This window comes from Sapajus apella, unplaced genomic scaffold (assembly GCF_009761245.1).
Source record: "Sapajus apella isolate SASKATOON/1434 unplaced genomic scaffold, GSC_monkey_1.0 scaffold160, whole genome shotgun sequence".
NCBI classification, from domain to species: Eukaryota; Metazoa; Chordata; class Mammalia; order Primates; family Cebidae; genus Sapajus; species Sapajus apella.
Genome location: NW_022437100.1, coordinates 684,653 through 703,478, shown reverse-complemented (window position 1 = coordinate 703,478; position 18,826 = coordinate 684,653). Strand labels below are relative to the sequence as shown.

General features: G+C 55.4%; 2 protein-coding genes across 3 annotated transcripts in view; one reads left to right on the top strand and one right to left on the bottom strand.

Moving 5' to 3' along the window:
- The window catches only part of MPST (mercaptopyruvate sulfurtransferase), a 9,838-nt gene extending 4,375 nt beyond the window's left edge, over positions 1-5,463 (bottom strand). Inside the window, exons 1-2 of one of the 2 annotated variants that reach the window (XM_032266600.1) lie at positions 5,327-5,463; positions 644-1,262 (exon numbers count right to left, since the gene is read on the bottom strand). In XM_032266600.1, coding sequence (XP_032122491.1) covers positions 644-1,238 — 595 coding nt within the window. In that variant the 5' untranslated portion in view covers positions 1,239-1,262; positions 5,327-5,463. Of the gene's footprint in view, positions 1-643; positions 1,263-5,228 lie in introns of both variants that reach the window. The other variant, XM_032266599.1, reaches the window with a different exon arrangement.
- A 106-nt stretch (positions 5,464-5,569) lies between these two features.
- TST (thiosulfate sulfurtransferase) lies at positions 5,570-14,259 on the top strand. The gene is made up of 3 exons (XM_032266608.1): positions 5,570-5,714; positions 6,378-6,993; positions 13,815-14,259. Exons 2-3 carry the CDS (start codon positions 6,399-6,401, stop codon positions 14,111-14,113), a joined length of 894 nt encoding a protein of 297 aa, XP_032122499.1. The 5' UTR covers positions 5,570-5,714; positions 6,378-6,398; the 3' UTR covers positions 14,114-14,259.
- Positions 14,260-18,826: the final 4,567 nt, after the last annotated feature.

The following is an 18,826-nucleotide window of genomic DNA, read 5'->3' as shown; positions in this document are numbered from 1 at the left end:
CCCCCGCTCTCCAGGTCTTGGCCCCTGGGAGAGACTTCCCTTTTATGCAGCCCTGACTCCGCCCTCACTCCCCCATCCTCAGGGGCATGGGTAGCCCCAATCAAGACCAACCTTCTGGGTTTTTCTCCCACACTGGGGCTTGCCCCCCACATTCCAGTGACCCCCCCACATCTCTAGTGTTCTAGTGAGAGCTGCTTGGGCAACGCTCTGAACGAGCTAGGGAGAGCCACTGCTCAAAGCACAGGAGGGGATGGGGCCGGTATTCTTGCTCTGCTTAACAAATACAGCCAGTGAAGCAAGTGGAAGTCAAATCTCCTTCCCCACCTCCGGCAGCGGCCTTTAAAGGCAAGGTCAGGCTGAGGGGGGACGGTCACCGGAGCCCAGAAGGTTGAGGTTGCATTGAGGCATGATTGTGCCACTGCACTCCAGCCTGGGCGGCAGAGCAGACCCCGTGGAAAGAAGGAAAGGGAAGGGAAACGGGGGAAAGGAGGGAAGGGAAGGGAAGGCCAGAAAAAAGGAAAGGAAATGAAAACAAGATACATTTAAATAATAAAGGAAGATTCAAGACCAGGCACTGCCCTAGGTGCAGGCCACGCCCCCGACGCCGTGCCCGGCCACATCCCGCCTGGTTCCCCCGCGTTACCGTCTCGGGGCTCCGGCTCGGTGCCGCGGAACCTGCCGGCGGCTCGGCAGTCCACCACCTGGAAGCGCCGGGATTCCAGGTTCTCCTTGATGTCCTCATAGGTCTTGATGAAGGCGGGGTCCAGCTGAGCGGTGAAGGCGGCGGGCGCAGGGTGGCTCTTGCCGGAGCTGAGCGGGAGGTCCTGGCGCAGCCAGTGGCGGAGGCCGCCGTCCAGCAGTGACACGGAGCGGTGGCCAAAGGCGCGGAACATCCACCAGACGCGCGGGGCGGAGTAGAGGCCCTGGTCGCTGGCGTCGTAGATCACGACGTGGGTGGCCGCGCCCACGCCCAGACGGCCCGCGTACTCCGCGAAGTGCTCGGCGCGGGGCAGCATGTGATCGTAGGGCGAGGTGCGGTCGCTGCACTGGTCGATGTCGAAGAAGGCGGCGCCCGGGATGTGGCGCTCCTCGAACTCGCGTCGCGCATCGCGCCCCAGTTTCGGCAGGTACCAGGAGGCATCCAGCAGCTGCACGGGCTGCCCAGCGCGCGGGGCCCGCAGCGCCTCGGCCACCCACTGCGCAGACACCAGCGCGCGGAAGAGCTGCGGCGGGGCCATAGCGGCGAGTCTCGGGCTGCGGGCCTGGGCAACAGGGAGGATGTCAGGAGGGAAGCAGGGAGAGGCCGCCGCTGGGGCTAGGGCTGCCGCTGGGGCAAGGGCGAGGGCGAGGGCCGGCGCGGGAGGTGGGGCCCGTGCAGGGCAGAGTCCAGGGAACACCCGCAGAAACCATCGGTGGCGAACCCGGGCACAGAGGTGGGTAGCCAGGCCTCGGATCAACACAAGCACACAAACTCCGAATGACCTAATGCCCATGACCTCTTGGAGAGCCCCAGGCCTCGCCCCTCACCTCCAATTGCTGGGTGGAGGTATCCTAGGGGCAAGGCCCGGCTGGCTTTAAGGCAAGCAGGGGCAAAGTCTCCACCCCTCCCTAAGAGGCAGCTCGGCTTAATTTGCTACCAAGTCCCAGATGGAAGTCATTCATTCACTCACCAAACATTTATAGTGGCCGCCTAATAGGAACAGTAGCTGGAATTTACTGAATTCTTGCTGGGTACCACTAAATCCTAAGAATACCCTAGAACAATGCCTGACACAGTAGACTTTCCAGTATGTGTGGAATGAGTGACCTTAAGAGGCTTGGTATTATTGTCCCCGTTTCAAGGAGGACACTCAGGCTCACAGAAGTGCACTAACCTGGCCTCATGTGGTGGCTCATGCCGGTAATCCCAGCACTTTGGGGGGGCCGAGGCAGGCAGATCACCTGAGGTCAGAAGTTCAAGACCAGCCTGGCCAACATGGTGAAACCCCGTCTCTGCTAAAAATATAAAAATTAGCCAGGATTAGTGTCCGGCGTCTGTAATCCCAGCTACTCCAGAGGCTGAGGCAGAATTGCTTGAACCCAGGAGGCAGAAGTTGCAGTGAGCCGAGACTGCACCATTGCAATCCAGCCTGGGTGACAACAGCAAAACTCCATCTCAAAAAAAAAAAAAAAAAATGTGCTAACCTGACCCAGTGGTGCCAGGCTTCTCTCTGGGCAGTCTGGCACCAGTATCTGGACTTCTCAGCCACACACCTTGTGCAGGCTCCGGGAGTCTGGCGAGGCCAGGTTTGGCCCGTCCAGCCTGGGTTCTCTCTTTCATCTGTCTCTGTCTAGCAGCAGCGACAGTGACTTTGCACCTCCCTCCCTCCCCTCTCCATCTTTCCTGTATGCCAGCGGCTGACAGTGCACCAGCTCACCAGCCCACTATGCCAGGCTGACCCACAGCCTTCCTGGGTATTGACTTCCCAAATCCTTTAAACCCTTTGTGCTGGGAAGCCACTAGTCCACAGGTGCCATTGTGCAGGTGAGAGGAAGGGGCCCCTTCTGCCACGCAGAGGCTGAGCCCCCACCAGGGCACACGGCTGGGTGTGTGGAATTCGGGCTGCAGGTCAGCCCTCACCTATCCTTGACACCCACTGCAGGCAGTCCTGCCAGCCAAATGAAGGGGGCAGGTAGAGAACATGTGTGGACTGAGTGTCTCTGTGAGCCAGGTCACGTGTTTGGCACCACAGCCTTGGGCGGGTATTAGGATGCCTGCTTTATGAATGAGGCAACTGACAGAAGAACAAGTCCCTTGCCCTTGGTCACAGAAAGCAGCCTCAGGATTTGCAGCCAGAATTTGACTCCTCAGGCTAGACTCCACCAGCCCCAGGTGCCGTGATGACCAGGGCCTAATGAGTTCATAGGGTGACACTCTGTGCCCACCTCCACAGTCGCCGCAGCTGACTTTTAGGAACGCACCCCACCCACACGGGCAGGCTCTGTCCCAGACACTGAGGCACTCTGGCCTTTGCCAAGCCCTGGGGGGAAAAAGGCAGGATGCAGGTGAGACAGTGAAATTGAGGACAGTTTAGAGTTCAGCACTGAGCATAGAGGAGTCCCTATGCCAGCCGAGGGTGGCAGCAGAAGAGGCGGGAAGGCTTCCTGGATGAAGAGGAAGTCCAGACTAGTCTGACTTTTCCCAGGGTCCCGGAAGCCTCAGCTTGATCTTCAGGGTAAGGAGGCCACCAAGGGGCCTTTGGCTAAGGAGGGATCCCCATTTCTGTGTTACACAACGGCTAGGGGGTGCTGTGCTGGCGGATGCTGCAGGTTCCTTCCTAAGGAACCCAACTGTGGGAACCACAGCAGCCCCTGGGCCTCCCGCAACACTGTCTCCCATTCTTGAGGATCCTTGTTTTCCCTGCCCAATCATCCACTTAGAAAGAGCCCTGGTTTGGGAGTCAGCCCCCAAAGTCAATGTAAACCCCATTCTACTGCTTAACTGGTTGTGTAATGGTGGGCATGTAGGGCCTCTGGGTGGTTCTGTTCCTTATAATGGAGCTTCCAACCCTCACCTCTTAGAGCCAAGATTAAACAATGAATGTAGAGGGGCCACCATCATGCATTACAGCTGGCTGCTTTTACTAATCATTAAAAACGGTTTAATAAAACCGCATTATTGCTTCTACTGTTACTCTCATTGGTGGCCCTGGAACTGACAGCAGTAGATCTAAAATCTGAGAATGCCAGGGCTTGGTGGGACTTTAGAGGCCTGGGGTCACCCTCCCCCACTGTCCCTGCTTGATTGGCAGTTCTCACAAAGGACTGTGGGCCATAGAGGAGGGTGTGAGAGGGCAGGCTGTGGGTGTCAGGGAGGGGTGGAGGGGTGCCTGTGTGATTCCAGAGCCGGGATCACTGTAAGGGGGGGGTGCCCTAGGAGTGGAGAACCCCAGGACGTAATCGCCCCAGGCTCGTGTCAGGAGGGTACACAGCTGCACTGAGGCAAGCACGAGCCCGAGGCGGGATCTAGGTTACTCCTCTAGGACCTCCCCAGCCTGGTCCCTCCTGCCCACCCCCTCCCCCAACCGCCAGACACTAGGCTTTGAGGATTGCTGTGAGCATTTTAGAACAAAACCTTTTTTTTTTTTCAAAGGGGGGTGAGGTCAGGGATGGTGGCTCATGCCTATAATCACAGCACTTTGGGAGCCGAGACTGGCAGATTGCTTGAGCCTAAGCGTTCAAGACCAGCCCGGACAACATGGCAAAACCTCATCTCTACCAAAAATTTAAAAATTAGCCAGGCATAGTGGCACATGCCTGTGGTCCCACCTACTTGGAAGGCGGAGGTAGGAGAACTGCTGGTGGGCGGAGGTTGCAGTGAGCTGAGGTGGACCACTGCACTCCAGTCTCACCACAGAACCAGACCCTGTCCAAAAAAAAATAAATAAAATAAATAAAAATAAATAAATAAGTCGGGGTTGGAGAACAAGGAAAGCATCCCCACCCTGGCTAGCAAAAGCTGAGGAGGAGCAATGGCGTCGCGCAGCTTGCAAGAGCCAATGGTGAGCTTTTCAGAAATTTTGCCAACTCGTTGTTAAACATAGCTATGATTAAACATTGAATTACATCAACTTACGATTAAACTAAGTTAAAAACAGGCAATTTTTTAAAAAGCATGAGGCATCAGGGAAGAGCCAGGTAAACAAAGGCAGCCGGTACCATGTGGCCTTCAGACCTGGGATCGGGCGGGGCCTCAACTCTGGGTGTGTCCCCCAGCAACTCGCTCTGCCGCTCCCTCCAGTCTAAGTAAGTTTCTGGTCTACTCCGCAGGGTTACTGTGGGAGCTAAGTGACACCACGGGAGTACCCAGCAAAGTGCCACACCAAGCAGGCCGTGACAATGTTAGTTCCTTTCACTCCCTAGGAAGTTCTTGGCTAGCGTCTCTTCCTGGGGCCTCTGGATCAGCGGGGTCTCATCTCTCTGTCCTGCCTCCCTCCCACCCTCTCTGGTGGCACCAGGTCACCCCACCTCCACCAAAGGCTCCCCACCCGCCACTCGTCACGACCCTCCAACCCAGCAGGCCGCCCCAAGCGGACAGTCATCCTTAGTGCCAACATAGCGGCGCGCCTTTCCTCCTAGACTGCGCCCCTTCCTCCCCTCAGGTCCCGTGCCGGAGCCCCGCGCCGCGCACCCCAAAGAGCCACTCCCTTCCCCCTCCAGAAAGACAAGCGCCACGCCGCGTCAGTTACCCGAGTCTCGGGCTCCCGGCTTCCTGGCTCCGTCATGGCCCCCGCGGCTCGGCGCCCCCTCCCCGCGCCCGCAGCTGTCCCCTCCTCCCGCCACCAACCTGCAGCCTGGCCAAAGGGAGGAGACTCCGGAACAGCCCACCGCCGCGGCCACTCGGAGCCGCGGCTACCCGAGCCTTCCACCGGCCAGGCCGTGGGGGGGACGCCCGCTCCGCCCAGCCCGGGCCCGCGCCGTCCCCGCGCCACCCGGCGTCCCCCGCAGACCCCCAAGGGTCCCGGAGGCTCTTCGCGCGGGGGGCGGCGGGTGCCGGGTGCGGAGCGAGGGCGCGGGGGATAGACGGGGGGCGCGGGGTGGCGGCAGACGGCGCAGGTTCCCCCCTCTGGTGGCGGCGCGGTGGTGCGCGCCGCCCAGGGAGCTGCGGCCGGGGGTTTGAACTGGCCAATTTCTCCAGCGGGCAGGGGCGAGCGCCAGCTCGGCTGCCTGGGCGAGTGAGTGCGGGCCGGGGGGCGGCGGCCGGGCGCTGGGGCCGCTGGGGATTGGGCTGCCGGCCGGATCACCTGCGCCCTGGGAAGGATCGCGTTGCGAGCGTGGGACGGGGTGCCCCGGGAACTCCTGACCCACCTAGGGCAGAGGGCAGCGAGCCTCGGGCTGGACTTGGGCATTCTGGAGGCGGGCGACCTCGGGCTGCCTGGGGAGGCCGCAGGCGATGGCGTGTGCGCGGCCCGCGGAGCTTCCTCGCCCTGCGCCCACCCCTCTGCATTCAAAGGAAAGAGGATTCTAAGCCCAGGATGCCGTCGTCCCCCTATCCCGGGCATGTTTTCACTGCTCTTTCCTGGCGCGATCTAGTACTGTAGCTGCTAGGAGCCAGACCCCCGCCACAGGAAGCGCCCCTATCTGGAGTCCTTGGAAACTCTTGCCCCACCAGCTTCTGCTCTGGGCCCCAGGTCCCGCTGGGGGTGGGGGGGCGGGGCCGGCTTTCCGGAGGGAATCTGCAAACTTACCCCGCTGCGCGCCCCAGCCCCGCTGGCTTGCCGCGGTAAACAAGGAACCCGGGGGAGTGCGGAGGGAGAAAGCTTCTCCCAGGCCTCACCCTACTGCCCACACCGACCTCCTCACGCCTGTCTCTCTTTCCTGGTTCCCACCCGTGCCAGGTGACACGCGGAGCTGAAGCCATGGTTCATCAGGTGCTCTACCGGGCGCTGGTCTCCACCAAGTGGCTGGCGGAGTCCATCAGGACTGGCAAGCTGGGGCCCGGCCTGCGGGTGCTGGACGCCTCCTGGTACTCACCGGGCACCCGAGAGGCCCGCAAAGAGTACCTGGAGCGCCACGTGCCCGGCGCCTCTTTCTTTGACATAGAGGAGTGCCGGGACACGGCGTCGCCCTACGAGATGATGCTACCCAGCGAGACTGGCTTCGCCGACTACGTGGGCCGCCTGGGCATCAGCAACCACACGCACGTGGTGGTGTATGATGGTGACCACCTGGGCAGCTTCTACGCTCCCCGGGTCTGGTGGATGTTCCGTGTGTTCGGCCACCGCACGGTATCAGTGCTCAATGGTGGCTTCCGGAACTGGCTGAAAGAGGGCCACCCCGTGACATCCGAGCCCTCACGCCCCGAACCTGCCGTCTTCAAAGCCACACTGGACCATTCCCTGCTCAAGACCTATGAGCAGGTGCTGGAGAACCTTGAATCTAAGAGGTTCCAGCTGGTGGATTCACGGTCCCAAGGGCGGTTCCTGGGTGCTGAGCCAGAGCCGGATGCATTCGGTAGGTGCCCCAGTGCTGGGTGGTCCCTGGGGAGTATTGCCCCATGGAAGGATAGGGAATAAGCACGACTGGGACCATCTCCAGGGTCCTAGGCCTTCAATCCTCTCATGTAGACCTCAGTCTTTCCATCGATAAAACTAGAGGATGGAGACAAACCTAAAGGCTTTTTCAGCTTGGATCCATAAGGCCCCAAGAATGTGTCCTCATAGCTACGTGCTAACAAGCCACCTAGCATCCATGTGGAGTCACATCAGCAGAAGTCACTGGTGACATGTCCACCACCTCCACTCCCAGGCCCCAGCTGCCCCACAAGGACTAGAATATACCTACGGGTGTCATGCCCCTAGCTAGCGTTTACATTGCTGTACAGAAACCTCCCAAGGTGACATGCGGCTTCTCCAGGCCTCTCTCTCCCACAGAAACCCTTATAGACATCAACAGTGTCCCTCCCCCAGGATCCTCCTCTCCCCATATCTAGCTTTCGCAGGGTGCCTGACTGGTGTTTGCAAAGGCAGTCTGTTCCATAACCTTTCCAGGCAGCTGCAGAGCTGTAACAGCAGCTGCCATTTCATGCCAGACACTTGGCACTGCCTTATCTCAGCCAACAAAGCTGAATGCCCCTGTTTTAGCAGCAGGGGGCTGAGGGGATAGGATGCCAGGGTGTTAAGTTACTTGCTCAGTTAAGTGGTGGAAGCCAGGATTAGAACCCAGGGCTGCCTTGTTTTAAACCATGGCTATAAGCCAGGACGTGTCCGGTGCTGCCTTACCCCTACTTTCCAGGGCTGGGAGGGCGTGCCCTCTGCTGGTTGCCCCAGGAAGGTGGCTCGGAAGTTCCCCTTCTGTTGCAGGGAAGGCAGGAGTATTGGATACTGCTTGAGGGTGGGGGGAGCCTCAGGAGAGGAAATGCTGAGTTCTAGAGCCTCCTAACCAGAGAGAACCTTGGAGATCTTGCCTTTCCTAGATGCAGGACTGGAGTCTTGCTGCCATCACTCCTGCTGGGTGCCCTCTAGCCCCTGCCTGGCCATGTCCAGGAGCAGGGCACTCACTTGTTGCTGGGCACCTGCTTGGTGTCTGTTTCCTCCAACAGAGCTCCTCCTCTACAGAGTCTAAATCATGTGCAACACTTTGTCCAACTTGTTGAAAAACATCTCTTCCTGTCTGTACCTCCCACAGAGAGAATGCTGGGAAAACTTTTGCACAGTCTTAGAGCTGGAGGGCCTGAAAGGTGACCTCATGAAACACAGGGGAGCCCGAGGTGCACGAGGCAGGGTCAAGGCTGCACAGCCCGTTAGTGCAGAGCCAGGACCGCACCGGACTCTGGCCTTGCCAGACCTCAGATTTTTCCTGCCCAGCTTGCTCCCTAAAGGTCTGGAGTTGAAGATTCAAGTTCATTTGGCACCTCCCAGAGAATCCCAGCTGGGAACGCCTGCAGCCCTCTCCTGGCCTTGGTTCAAGACGCCTCCTTTCCTTGGGATTTAAGCTGTCAGTGGGGGAGGATCAGTGGTGTTGGTTCTCTTGCTGCTTCCCAGCCTGCCCTGAAGCAACCTGAGAAATAAGTGGAAGGGACAGCTCGGAGGTGCCAGGCCTAATGTCCTCACTCATTTTACAGATGAGGAAACCGAGGCCCAGAGGGGGGAAATGGCCTGCAGTGGGTAATGCCTCCTGAAGGCCCGGGATGCTGAAGTTCCTCCTCTGTGATCCTGTTCCCGCTTCCTCCAGCCCCCATCAGAAGCACCAGGGAACATGGATTCTCATTTCAGTTCAGCCACTCCTCCTTGGGGTGACCTCAGTACACTTGCTTGGCCTTTCTGGGTTTCCTTATCATCAGATGAGAAGAGTCACGGCAGCCCTACCCACATGAGTGTGCATTTGTTTAAATGTAGCAGTGGCTGGAAAGGGATTTCGAGAAGGGTAAGGAACGAAGCAAAGGCCAGGGCCATCTAGAAAGACCTGGAGGGTGTGGCACGTCCCCCCCCACCCCACCACCCAGCCCTTCCTCCAAGAGGCTTTGCTGGCCTCCATACAAGATATTTTGGGGTCACAAAGGCACATGAGGCTCTGCCAAGTTGCTGGTTCCCAGCTTGGGGTGGGATCAGGGAGGCACCCTGTGGGTTCAGCGGTCCTGATGTCATACACAGGAGCATGGGGTGGCAGGACTGGGGCTCAAGCCTTGACCCGGATCATCTCTGGAAGGAACGACCCCAAAGGGAGCCAGAAGCAGAGCTTAGACACCTGGCAGCCACTTCCTGCCCACCTTAGGCAAGCAGCTTCCTCTTTGGCTGCAGTTTTGTGCCTCCAGAAGCCCTTAGTCCTGGAGTCAGACAGACCTGAGGTTACATCGGATGTGATACTGATATGTGGCCCCAGGCAAGTCTCTTCATTGCTCAACTGTTCATGAAAGGAGCGCTGCTCACCCTGGAGGGGGGCTGGAAGAACTGAGAGGCAGAGGGAGGAGTTGTCCAACCCGGTTTCTTTATCGACTCAATTTAATTTGCCTTCCTCCTTGGAGGGAGTGAGGGTGAAGGAGAGAGGAGGGTATCGACCCCCTTATGAATACTTTTATTTGCAGATTTTGAGATGGAGTCTTGCTCTGTCACCCAGACTGGAGTGCAGTGGTGTGATCTCTGCTGACTGCAACCTCCGCTTCCCAGGTTCAAGCAATTCTCCTGCCTCAGCTTCCTGAGTAGCTGGGATTATAGGCACCTGTCACCATGCCCAGCTAATTTTTGTACTTTTAGTAGAGACGGAGTTTCAGCATCTTGGCTAGGGTGGTCTCGAACTCCTCACCTCATGATCCACCTGCCTGGGCCTCCCAAAGGGCTGGGATTACAGGCATGAGCCACCGTGCCTGGCACAAAGCCATTTTTATATATTCTCTTCTGGACACCTGCAAGGGAGGCAGGCAGGGGTAGGTAGGCTTGGTCCCACTTTGCAGGTTGGGACAGGGAAAGGACTTCTCTATTAAGGCAAAGTGGCTGAGACTTGACCAGGGGTTGGCAGGATTCAAGGTGGGGCTGATTCCTAAGGCCACTGCTGTGGGTGGGGTGAGCTGTAAGCAAACCCACCCCTGCACCCATCACAGATCCATGGGGTGTCTTCTCTGCTGCTGTATGGGTCCGAGAATCATCCCCTTGCCTATCTCTCCCTCCCAGGGCTGGGAGCAGGGATGAGGGGTTGGGGGAGGGTGCAGGGTTGCCTCCTGGCCAGGGTTAAGGGGTGGTTGCCTTCTAGGGCTGCCTGCTCTCGATTCGTTAGTGAAAGCAGAAAGGGCCAGCTTTTCCTGGCCATGAAAATCCACAGCTAGAGCTGGGCTTGGTGGTTCGAGCCTATAATCTCAGCACTTTGGGAGGCCAAGGTGGTGGATCACGAGGTCAGGAGATCGAGACCATCCTGGCTAACATGGTGAAACCCCGTCTCTACCAAAAATACAAAAAGATAAAAATAAAAATTAGCCAGGTGTGGTGGCACGCGCCTGTAGTCCCAGCTACTTGGGAGGCTGAGGAAAGAGAATTGCTTGAAAGCTGGGCGTGGTGGCTCATGCCTGTAATCCAAGCACTTTGGAGGCCAAGGCAGGCGCGGATCACCTGAGGTCAGGAGTTCAAGAGAATTGCTTGAACCTGGGAGGCAGAGGTTGTAGTGAGCCAAGATCGTGCCACTGCATTCCAGCCTGGACAGCAGAGCCAGACTCCATCTCAAAAAAAAAAAAAAAAAAATCTACACCTACCAGTGGCCTAAGGGAAGTTAACTCAAGCACAAGAGATCATCTCATCTATTACCTGCCTCAGTCTCTTTTTTCCAGGGAGGCTCAAGCTGGTCAAAACAACACAGGCGTTGGGGATAGACCAATCAGACTTCACTTACCTTTGCTGTGTGTCCTGGGGCAAGCGGCCTCACCTCTCTGAGCCTGGCCTCTCCAGCAGTGCTGAGAGTAATCTTCCCTGCTCTGTGAGGGCTGAGGAGGATAAAGTTCTGAAGAGCACCTCCTGTCGAGTGCCTGGTGCCACAGGTTATGGGAATGGGGGCACCGGAAGTCTGCAGCTAGACTTGGGAGGAGAACCATGGGAGCCTGGCTTTCCGGCCCCACGTGCCCTTCCAGCAATTGGCTGTGCTTCAACATTCCCTGGCCCAGGTTTATCTCAGCCCTTCTCACAGCTCATTTCAATGCCCCAGACAGGCCGTGAGCTCGCCCCACTTCACCCTGTCCAGGCTGGCCCAGTGTGGGAGGCTGGCTCCACAGAAACTCCCTGACTTCATCTTTACTCAGAAGAGGAGCCCTTTATGTAATCAGAAGAACACAATGGGGCTGTGTCATCAGAGAGGGAGCAACAAAACAAAACGGCTGCAACCCTGTGCTTTCAAATGCACTTCGGTCCAGCCCACGACCCGGATGTGGACACATCTGAAAGCTGCGTTGCTTGGGAAAGAATGCCCTTGACGCCAGCTGATCAGTTGTTTCTCGGTGGTAGGGTGGGTGCACATCTTGTCTCAGATTCAAGTTTTCAGGCAAACAGATGAAACGCAGCAGGAAGAAATTGCTCTAATTTTATACATTGTATTCAATCAAACTTTCTTTTTATTTATTTATTTTAGACGGAGTCTCACTCTGTCGCCAGGCTGGAGTGTAGTGGTATGATCTCGGCTCACTCCAACCTCCTGGATTCAAGCGATTCCCCTGGCTCAGTCTCCAGAGCAGCTGTGATTACAGGCACATAACACCACGCCTGGCTAATTTTTTTGTATTTTAGTAGAGATGGGATTTCACTGTGTTGGCCAGGATGGTCTCCATTTCCTGACCTCATGATCCTCCCCCCTCGGCCTCCAAAAGTGCTGGGATTACAGGCATGAGCCACCACGCCCAGCCAGTCTTGCTGTATCACCCAGGCTGCAGTGGCATGATCACAGGTCACTGTAGACTCCTAGGTGCAAGTGACTCTTCTATCTCAGCCTCCCAAGTAGCTGGGACTACAGGTGCATACCACCAAGCCTGGCTCATTTTTTTTTTTTTTCCATAGTGATGGGGTCTTGCTGTGCTCCTAGGCTGGTCTCAAACTTGGGCTCAAGCAGTTCTTCCACTTGGGCCTCCCAAAGTGCTGGGATTACAGGGGTGAGTCAGCATGCCTGGCGTTTCCTGTTCTTTATTTTCAGGCTATTCAAGTGAGCCAGTGGGAGTGGAGAAGGGACAAGGAAATCTGTACCTGGTGATCAGTTGGTGGCAAACACCACTGCCAATCCAACTCGACTCGTGCGAATAGATTTCGGAATCCTCTTTGGCCCTGGGGTGAAAGGACCAGGCCACCGCTGGCATAATCATGCACTGAGTCATGTGCCTGTCGGTGTCCCTGGGTGCTTTTAGCTGCAGTAGCTAGACTTCTCCACACACCTGGGAGGTAGGTGGGGTTTTCTCCCCATTCTGCAGGAGGGAGACTGAGGCTTGGAGGTTCAGGGTCTGCTTGTCTGCACATATTCCCACTATGTGTCTTGGGGCCACAGCACTCAGATCCTTCGCCTCCTGCTCCTGCCACCCTGCTCGGGTCCTGTCACATAGTCCAGGTTGAATAGGGTGGTGGGGACTGGGGAGCAAGGGGAGCTCAAAGAGATGGAGGTAGACTTGTGTCAGGCCAAATGGCAGGTTGGGCACTGGGAGGGGGGTCAGCCACAGAGCCCCCACCCCTGCCAGGGTGTGGGTGGCTTGACGAAGAGAGGAGTGGCCTGGGCATGCGTGGGATTAGCCTGTGGCCTCACCCTGTGGGTGGCACCAGCTCTGGCCATGGCCTGGTCCCCTTTGCCCTACTTTCCCGCTCTTCTAAAGCCAGATTTGGCCGAGGGCCCTCACTGGGTACTGAGACAGTTCTAGAAAGGGCCCCAGAGCCAGTCTAGTCCCCCCATGCTGCTTCCTTCCAAATTCTTGGAGGGGACCAAAATGCCCACACCGCCCTATTCTCCCCCTACACCCTCCATGGGTGGTGAAGTGGCTGGGGGCGCAGCATCGCAGCGTGGGTGGGCCAGCCTCCAAAGCCAATGCTTTCCTTGTGCCATTCACTCTGGACAGCAGCCAGTACCCAGCGGATACTCTCATTTCTCTTTTTCCTATGGAGAAACTGAGGCTCAGAGAGCTGACATCACTTGCTCAATGTGGAATTTGACCTTACGTCTCACACCAAGTCACAGGCTCTTTCCGCAACTGTGTGCTTCACAGAAAACCAGAGGCCCTGATATGATCCCGACTCTGATTTCATCTTTCCGTGTGACCTTAGATGTGCCCTTTTGTTTTGCCAAGCCTCAGCGGATTCATCTGTAAACTAGGGTGACGTATCTGATTAGTTACGTGGTTATCTGTTTAGCGTCTGTCTACCTTGTTAGACTGGAATCTCCCTGAGGGCCGGGCTCTGTCTCTCCCTTTCACTGCTGTGTTCTCAGCACATGGTATTTGCATTCATTTGTCCCATTTGCTCTTCTCAACAATGCTGTGAGGTAGGTATGTACCACTGAGTCCATTTTACAGATGAGAAAACTGAGGTTCAGAGAAGTGAAGTGATTTGTCCAAGGTAACGGTTAGTGGAGCTGAGACTCATGCTGCCATCCTCTCAAGCAGGTGTGATTCTGGGCATCCCCACTTCAAGACAGGGGGGCACAGTCGTCTTAAGTAATGAGAATTGGTAGTAGGTAGGGCTAGGAATAAACGGAGCTCCAAGCAGAGCAAATATGCTATTTTTATTTGCAAAGCTATCTATCCTTCCAGCTATAGCCAACTGAATCCTCCAGGCCCCATTAGTCCCCACCCCTCATACCTCCCCTAACCTGTGTCCTCTGCCCCCCCCCAGGACTGGACTCGGGCCACATTCATGGCTCAGTCAACATGCCTTTCATGGACTTCCTGACTGAAGATGGCTTCGAGAAGAGCCCAGAAGAGCTCCGTGCTCTGTTCCAGGCCAAGAAGGTGGATCTCTCGCAGCCTCTCATTGCCACATGCCGCAAGGGGGTCACCGCCTGCCACGTGGCTCTGGCTGCTTACCTCTGCGGCAAGCCTGATGTGGCCGTGTACGACGGCTCCTGGTCCGAGTGGTTTCGCCGGGCGCCCCCAGAGACCCGTGTGTCCCAGGGGAAGTCTGGGAAGGCCTGAGCCACGACCTCTCCTGCTTACTGTAACTGTGGCCAGTTTAGTGACCCCGTGACTCGCAGCCAGGCAAAGGAGATTGACATGATTTTAGAATTGCTGTGCAAGCCTCACTCTCCCTGTCAACACTGGAATAAACTTTGCCTTTCTGAGCAGTGTGCTTGTCTACCACTCCCTGGGTTCCATCCTTGCCCCCAAACTTCCATCTCTTTCAAACTCTGGAGACTCCACGAAGGACAGAGACCACCATAGCTCCCTCTGGCTGGGGAAGCCACACTGAGCATACCACTTTGACTCAGTTTTGGCAGAAGTAGCCTCCTGCTGTCCCATGTCAGGCGGACTCTGTCCCAGAGCACGCTGGGTCCTACCTGGAAGACAGATGAGAAGGGGGTCAGGAAGGCAGATTGCTGAAACCCAGGCTGTGACAGGCTCAGCCTCCTGGGTAGGGGCGGGGGACAGCTGGCCTTCCCAATATGTCCAGAGAGGTGTCACACGGCTTCAGGGCCTCTCAGAAGAGGCCATGCCCAGGAGCAGGTGAAAGGAAGGTGATCTGTGCCTGGGGCACCGTTCCTGGCTCAGAGTAAGATTCCCTGGGGAGCAGTGGAGGGAGGAGCTGGAGAAATAGCTTCAGCCCTGGGTGAAGGTCCAGGCTCTGGCAGGTGAATCAGGAAGACATGGTAGAAGAAAACCACCATGTAGATCAGCCCCATGTGGCTGGATCTCAAGTTTCCCAGAAAAAGGCTCTCTTAGTCCTTCTTTGGGGTTGTAGGAGACTCCCAGCTTCCTACTCTCCAGCCTCCCCAGTAAACACAGGATCCTGGAGGACTGGAGACCAAATCTGTCCTTGGCTTGGTGTTGGAACAGATAGGTGCCCAGGAGACGCTGAGGAGGTCGGCTTTGGGGCTGGTAGGTTGGGTGGTGGGGATGAATGCTGAGGCTGGTGGGATCTATAGTGGAGGGACTGGAGTGGTCTGGAGGGCTGATCCCTCTCAATTCCACGCCACTAACAAAATAATCCTCTTCCCATCTCCCATGTGGTTCACATCCTACCGTGGGAAGACAAAGCAAGTACACGCAGTATGTCAGATGGCGATGAGGTGCAACGGCAGAAAAGGTTGATAAAGAGAAAGGAGTGTGGGTGGGCTGGGATGCTTTTTAAAAAAGCAGAAGGTGAGCAGAGTCTTGAAGGATGAAGGGAGCACTTGGGAAAGTAGGAGGAACTGAGGTCAGAGAATAATGGGGGACACGTTGGGTAGGGCCTTGCAGGTAGATAGGAGGATGTCTGCTTTGACTGTGGTTGAGCTACTGGAAGGTTTGATTATAGGGATGACATATGATCTAACATAGGTCTTAAAAGGATTGCTGGGCTGTTGAGTGAGAAAAGACTGGCAGAGGATATCGTGGACTCCAGGATGGTCCCCACAGTATCTGCCCCCTATGTTTATGCTCTGTGTGGCCCTCCCCCTTTCATTGCAGGTGAGACCTATGACTTGCTTTTAACCAATAGCATCGGGCAACGGTGACGCATGCCTCTTTTGCAATTATGGTACACCATAGTGTAATGCCCCCTCTCGCAAGGGGACTCTCCCTTTGCTGGCTTTGATGAAGTCAGGGTCATGTTGGGGACCCACATAGCAAGGAACTGAGGATGGCGTTGGGCTGACAGCCAGTGAGAGCTGAGGCCCCCAGTCTAACAGATACAGCAAGGAGCCGTGTCCTTCCACAGGCACATGAGCTTGGAAGCATGTTCCTCCCAGGTGGAACCTCAGATGAGACTGCAGCCCTGGCCAATAACTCCAAAGCAGAGGGCTCAGCTAAGCCACGAGGAGACCCCCAGCCCAAAGAAACTGTGAGATAATAATTATATGTTAAGCTTCTAAATGTATGGCGATATTGTCACGTAGCAATAGATAACATCCAGGCAAATGATGGGGATGGCCTGGACCAGGGAGTTGGGGGGAGTTGTGGAGGGGGCAAAGGCATCCAAGTCTAATGTACTTTGAAGGACTTGCTGACGGGCTGCTTGTGGAAGTAGCTTAGAGTTATTTGTGATATCTCTGTGCAAGGCAATGTGCTACATTTTGCAAAAAAAAAAAAAAAAAAAAAAAGATTTCATGTGTTCGTCACCCTTATCCTTAGTGTTGGGTGTTACCTGCGTCACATATATAGAGAATGAAATAGGAGTTCCTCTTCAGAGCTTCCTTGGCTGGCCAGATATTCACCCTGCCATGTCTGGACGAACCAAGGCGAGCATTAGGTGACGGTTTCCTCCTTTGCCTTATTAAGAAGCACTTTGGCCTTTCTCTCTCTTCTTTGTTCTTTCTTGCCTTTACCTACTTACGAAAGTTTTAAGTTGCTAGCCAATCAGGTAAAGCTTAGAACGTGAGGTCCTGTTTTGGCCAATAGAAACTGGACACAGCAGTCGGGTGGCCGCATCAGGTTATAAACGCTCCTGTTCCCTTTGTTCAGGTGTGTTCTCGCAGCAGGATGGCTAGCGAGCGGCCCACTTTCTGCAGAAGGTGAAATCGTCTTGCCGACGGATCCATAGTTTTGGTGTTGATTGTTTGCGGCACTGAGAACCTGTTTCTAACAACATACGAGGAAAGTTCAGCTAAAGAACTTGGCCAAAGTCTCTTATCGAATAAGTGACAGGTCCAGATTCTGGGGACTCAAAGTTTAACCATGGTCCTCTCTGTTTCCTTGGGAAACACCGAAGGGCTGGGCTTGCAAGAGGCCTTCCCTTCATCCATATTGAGCACCAGCCAGACAGGAATGGGCCAGTGCTGGCACTGATGGCTTCCGCCTCCTTCTTCCTGCAGAAAAGGAGTCACTTAACTTTGTTGATCTCCTTCTGTAGCCCTTTTGTTCAAGAAAAGGAGAGAGGACTCTCACTGGTCCACTCTTGCTTTGATTTTACTCCCTGGTCCCTGATCCCTGGGCATCCAAACCAGACAGCCCCAGATGCATGTTTCTCCTTCCCCATTGACCTTGATGTACGTTTGTTCTCTTATACACATCCATACCTTTAATATTCTCATCCCTTCTAAACTGTTAAGCTCCTAGGCATCCTTCAAGACCCAGTTCAAATGACCCTTTCGTAAGTCCTTCCTCCTTTTCCCTACACAGAGCCAGTTCTTCTCTCTACTTAGTCCTCTGAACTCCCAAGAACATCTTTTGCACTTGGTAGCATCAGAGCCCCCTGTGCCTGGCACGCACCTGGCACACAGTGGGTGCTCAACCGATATTCTTGAGTGGATGAGAGAGTGAACAACCCATGGAGCCCCTCCTGCCTCCTCAGTCCTGGCTTTCTCCTAGGGGTGGGCCTGTCAGCCCTCTGAGGTAACAGAGCCCTGTGAATAGTGATCACCATGGCAACTCCAATGAACATCTCGGGGAGGGCCACTTCCTAGCAACCATCCATTGGTCTTCAGCAGTAGTTCTGCAGCGGGGATCTGCACCCCTGAGCTTCGGCACACGTCAGTGTGGCTCACGTGCTTCCTGCCATTATGAAAGAGATTGAAGAGGTGAGGCAGAGACTTATGAAGGGCCAGGGCTTTTCCAGGATGTGGGGTTTCATCTTCCTTTCCCCCATTCAGAGTTGCCTGTGAGTGAAGACTGCCCAGACTGGAGCTACCTTCCTGCCCTCTTTGACCAAAGTCTCTTGGGATCTCTTTCTCCAGGTCAGGAACTGGAAGTGAGTCCACACTGCTGCTGCACTGGTACATACAGAGCTGCTGTGGGCACATCAGGTGGGTGGCTGGGGAGGGGGGTGGGGATAGAAGGAGCTAACTTGAACTTCACCTGGCTTGAAGATGTGCAACTTAATGTTAGCCCCACCTGGTGAAGTCCTGTGTTGTTTCTGAGCCTCGTTTTCTCCATCTGTGAGAGGATAAGTTAGTAATTTCTCTGAACACCTTACTGGGTATTTGTGAAGCTGGACTAGACGTGAGGACGCTTGACCTGGGACTTGTGTTAGTTATCTCTTGCTGCACCACAAATCACCCCCAAACTTCTTAGCGGGCTTAAGAGAACATTTACTACCACGCTGTTTCTGTGAGTTGGGAATCCTGGTGCAGTGTGGGTGATTTTTCCGTCTCAAGGTCTCTCACAGGCTGCAATCAAGGTGTTGCTTGGGTCTCTAGTCTCATCTCAAAGCTCGACCAGAGAAGGATCCCACTCACATGGCAGGATCCAGTTCCTCTGGAGCTGTTGGCAAGAGGCCACTCTGAGTTCCTTGCCCTGTGGACCTCTCCGTAGGGCAGCTCTCAACAGGGAAACTGGCTTCCATCAGAGCAGATGAGGTGAGCCAGCGACAGTGAGTGAACAAGACAGAAGTCATAGTCTCTTACGAGTTCATCACGGATGGGACATCTCTCATTTTTGACACATTGCATTCATCACTGTGTCCAGTCCACACTAAAGGGGATTATACCAAGAAACAGGGATCATTAGGAACCATGTCAAATGCCCACCACTTTCTGCCCTCTCGCCCCCGATAATGTACATCCCTTCCACATGCAAAATACATTCATCCCCTCCTAAGAGCTTTAAAATACTAATTCTATTAGAGCATCAGTTTAAAAGCTAGAATCTGGTCATATAAATCAGCTCCAGTTGTGGCTGAGGCTCCTCTCGTGTTTTTCCGTAAGTACAGCTTCTCAGATTCAATTCTTCTCCATCAGAGATCTGTGAAACCAAGCTATGTGCCCCGAACACACC

Excerpts from the sequence above, each read along its gene's own strand:
- TST (XM_032266608.1), top strand. The coding sequence starts at position 6,399 with ATGGTTCATCAGGTGCTCTACCGGGCGCTGGTCTCCACCAAGTGGCTG. Across the intron at positions 6,994-13,814 it reads GCCAGAGCCGGATGCATTCG|GACTGGACTCGGGCCACATT; the intron begins GTAGGTGCCCCA and ends GCCCCCCCCCAG.